Genomic DNA, 4107 nt, shown 5'->3' with positions numbered 1-4107 from the left:
TAAATTAATACAACCACAATAAAATTAAATTAAATGTATTAAATTAAATACAATTTAAACAAAAATTTAACATAATAATATAGACATAATATTTTTAACATATAAATTAAAATAAAATGAATTAGCTTCATATATATATAAAAGTACTTAAGTAAATTTATTTTTGCAGAAATTTTGCGGGTTACTGTGGAATAGGTACCTCAATTCCCATCTTGTTTCCATTTATTTGCGAAAGCGAATTCCCTTTTTTGTGAGAATTTTGTAGATCTCCATTAGTTTTTTCATCGCAAATCATTCCTACAAATATCTGCGGGTATGAATTTTTTGCTATCTCTAGCGATAAACATAATTATAACTAACAAGATGAAGAAAATCAAAATTTTATATAAAATTAAAAAAAAATTAGATACATAAAACTTGAGATGATAATAAAATTTAAATTATATAAATATAATTATTTCACAAATTTTGTTTATAAATAAGATAAATGGTGTTATTTATTTCGTTTACAATAACAAAATAAGTAGAGTGAAAAGAGATCTAATATGTTAAAAGTATATAAATGTGAATATGAAATTTAATTTATTTATTTAAAAAGATCCCTCACATTACCTATGAGAAATGGCAAATGACTTTAACCAAATCTATTCGGTGGGGTTATCCATTAATAATTTAGGGCTGCTATTAATAATGAAAAAATCCATAAAACCAAGTCATAAACCAACAAATAAAAATTAACTCCCAATTCAAATTGGTTTCATAACAACTGAGAGTGTTATCTCAGTAAGAATCTTCTGGAACCAACAAAAAGCTTCAACAAGTTCTAGCTTTGTTATTGGATTACAGAGATAAAAATTTATATGTTCCCAATACCAACAATTCCATTAAAATTCCCCCAAAGAAGACAGATATAAGGTATAACCACTCAGCAACCTTAGCTACTCCCAAAAAAATGGAAGTGCAAGTGAGTCACCATTTTCAACCAATCCATCATGTCCCATTTGCAGCATCCCATTGCAATGAAGGTTGGTTGTGTTAGCATCAAGAACCAATACTTGATGGCTACCAGGCTTATCAACCGCAGCATCGAATTGCTCGGTCCCTGAGGACGGAGACTGTGTTTGTGTTTGTATTGTTGACAGAAGATAGAGAGCACAACCTGCATCAAAGCACCCAGGTTTGCCATCAGAAGGCGGCGGCTTCTTAAGGCCGAGCTTTGCAGTTGTTGATGGGGCAATGGTGCTGCCACAGATAGGCTGGTGGATTGGAGTTCCCGGCATTGCTGTGGATTCATTGAATGATTTTGGAACATTATCTTGCCAGAGAAGAAGCTCCTTGTCCTGCCTGTGCTTGTCGATTCGATATAGAAACCGGTGATGATCATACTCAGATTTGGCTCCGGATATGGATGCAGCAGGCCACATGTTTCTCACAATAGGGTTTGCATATGGTTGAGGGTTACCAAAATGCAGGATCCTAGGTCCTAAAGTTGTACAAAGGAAAAAGACAGTGCCACTTATGAAAGGAAAGAAATATTGGCAAAATATTATACAATTATTTTAATTTTGATACATTGCCAGTATAAAATATTTTGCACTGAATGACTATTTAAGACCAATAATTGAACCCCATTTGAAAACTACTCCATTTCACAAGAAGTGTCTCTTTCACTTTTTGGATTCATTGAAAAATCAGTATCTAACCAAAGAGAGTTATCTAGATACATCAATTTTTTAGGGAAGCAACAAAATGAAAGAAAAACTTATTCTAAAACGGAGAGAGTATAAAAGAAGTTTTCACATTCTTCCCTCATGTTTCTTCAGAACGGATAATTACTTGAATTTTATCATCGGATGTACCCAACAGTTATGATCAATACTAATCCTAGCATTTACTTCAGTTTAGCAAAAGGTTTTAAATTGTTTATGCTGAGCACCAAATTCTAATTCTAGTGTAATAGCTTCATATCACTAACCAGCTTAGAACTAAATAAGGAAATGAGTGAGATGACCAAGATTTCTTGTTTCTTTCTAATTCTCTATTAAGGTAACAAAACAACTCTTGACTATCTTCTGCTAGTTCCATCTTTTCATCTCATTTTTTACACAATCATTAAGTTAAAGATCAAAACACAGAACAGAAAGGCAACTAAGTTGGAATAATCTAGGGGATACCACACACAAACCTTTGTAATTGTACATGAACTTCTCAGAACTCATGAGGAAAGATGGCGGCTGAGGTTTCCTCCGGCGCCTATTATGCCCATCAAGCCGCTTCCGGCAACTCCTCTTAACCTCATCAAACTCCCCAAGTGAATGAAACCTACAACAACAAAATTGGCACCAACACAGCAACAACAACCAAACAATCAAACAAAGCCTTATCCTACCAGTTTCAGTCAGTTACTTGAATCAAACGACTCCAAAATGGCCCAATGATAAACCATATCCCCACTTCAAACCATCTAAAACAAACTGTGGAAACTCAATTGCAGTCAACTTCATATAAAGTTAATAGCAGAGAGCCGGTAAATGACAATTTAGTCAAACTTGTCAAATCATTTAGAGATTATCAACTATCAACTTCATGTGAAGTTATCCTAAGTTTCCACCAAAACATACACAATTGAACAAATTCCCAACCCAATGAGTTACTAATTTCATTTTCAACTTCAATTTCCATACCTGCTGCATTGTTGGCAAAACCTTTGCTGCTTTCCCCCAACCAACACAACCGGGGTTTTGGAGTGCTTCTCGCAGACCCTGTGACGCCTATGATACTCCCTGCAATCACTAAGATCAGAGCTGCATCCATCAACCAAACAAGACAAATTCTGTGGCCCATTTTGCAAACGGGATCTCTTCGCCGACGACGACGAAGACGACACAGTTCTTATTGATGATTCTTCTTCTTTCTTTTCCAAATCAGAGGCCTCGCCGGCCAGGCGCAAATCAACTGAAGAAGCTTCTTCACTGTTACTATTCTTGTGAGAGAGGTCCAACTCAGATGCATCCCAAGCAAACTCTTTCCAATCCCAATCCATGGCTTTAGCCACCAGCAACAACACCACTTTGCTTCCACACACACACACACACTATGATGCCTTCTTTCTTTATATCTTCTTTAATATTTTTCTAAGATTCCAAACCTGAAAAGAAAAATACTCTCAAACAGGAATCAGAACTTATTACACACAAGCAAAAGCAGAACAAGGCTTTGACTTTTATGGAGGAAGGAAAAACCAACGATGAGAAGAAAAGTGGGTCAATGAACAAAAAAATAAAAATAAACAAAGAAAAAGAACAAAGAGGATTATGAATTGGGTTCTCAAAGGAAGCCAAGAGAATAAATACTCATGTCCCCAATTTTTTTTTATTTTCAATACATGTCATGTATGCATTATCTAAAATAATCAATCAAATAAGAAAAGAAAAACAAATTAAGAAAAGAAAATAAAAGGGAAAGTAATTAATATAGAGGGTATTGGAAGATTAGATCATCCTGAAAGTAGTGACCACAAACATGATTAATGTCACCTCAAGCTCAAAGCAAGTTGGCCTTCAAGAGAGAGGGGTGTTGAAAAGAAATTAATGTCAATTTTTAAGGATTTTGTTGTTTTCTGTGACATAAAAAAAGTAATAATAACAATAATAATTAAAAAAAAAAAAGTTTGTAGCTCTTCATGACCAACTCCACCTACATAGTTTTTTGTTTTTAGAACTTACATCTCCCAAGTTTGAACAGATTGAGAGGCACAGAAGCCATGTTTGGAGTAGATAAGCAGAGAGGACTTGTGTTGAAGATTAGCTTACCAACTCAAAATTCAATGAGAGGTGGATGGGGTAAGGAAGAGGCTGAACCTAAATTAATTAACTACTTTGCTCTTGCCTCATCAAAATTATTCCTGGAGAACAGTGAGATCTGTTTCTTTGTTTTCCAAGATCACACTAAATTTGGTTTTTACTAGTTAATGAATCTAGTTTCTCAATTTCCAAATGCATCAATTTAATTTTTGAATTTAGTTAACATTTGTCATACTTTCTAAAACATTACTAATAAAAAAACTTTCTAGAAAAACAAAAATATTATATACACATCATAAATCAA

General features: G+C 34.0%; 1 protein-coding gene across 1 annotated transcript; it reads right to left on the bottom strand.

Annotated features, from left to right (window-relative positions):
- On the bottom strand, positions 689-3676 carry LOC107605005 (squamosa promoter-binding-like protein 18). The gene is made up of 3 exons (XM_016306738.2): positions 2685-3676; positions 2186-2322; positions 689-1483 (listed from the first exon to the last, which is right to left on the bottom strand). The coding sequence occupies exons 1-3, from the start codon at positions 3041-3043 to the stop codon at positions 939-941; spliced, it is 1041 nt and encodes a 346-aa protein (XP_016162224.1). The 5' UTR covers positions 3044-3676; the 3' UTR covers positions 689-938.

This window comes from Arachis ipaensis, chromosome B06 (genome assembly GCF_000816755.2).
Source record: "Arachis ipaensis cultivar K30076 chromosome B06, Araip1.1, whole genome shotgun sequence".
Taxonomy (NCBI): Eukaryota; Viridiplantae; Streptophyta; class Magnoliopsida; order Fabales; family Fabaceae; genus Arachis; species Arachis ipaensis.
Note: the sequence above shows the minus strand (reverse complement) of the source record. Positions and strands in the feature narration are given on the sequence as shown.

Excerpts from the sequence above, each read along its gene's own strand:
- LOC107605005 (XM_016306738.2), bottom strand. The coding sequence starts at position 3,043 with ATGGATTGGGATTGGAAAGAGTTTGCTTGGGATGCATCTGAGTTGGAC. Across the intron at positions 2,323-2,684 it reads TTTTGCCAACAATGCAGCAG|GTTTCATTCACTTGGGGAGT; the intron begins GTATGGAAATTG and ends TTGTTGTTGTAG. Across the intron at positions 1,484-2,185 it reads GTTCATGTACAATTACAAAG|GACCTAGGATCCTGCATTTT; the intron begins GTTTGTGTGTGG and ends GTACAACTTTAG.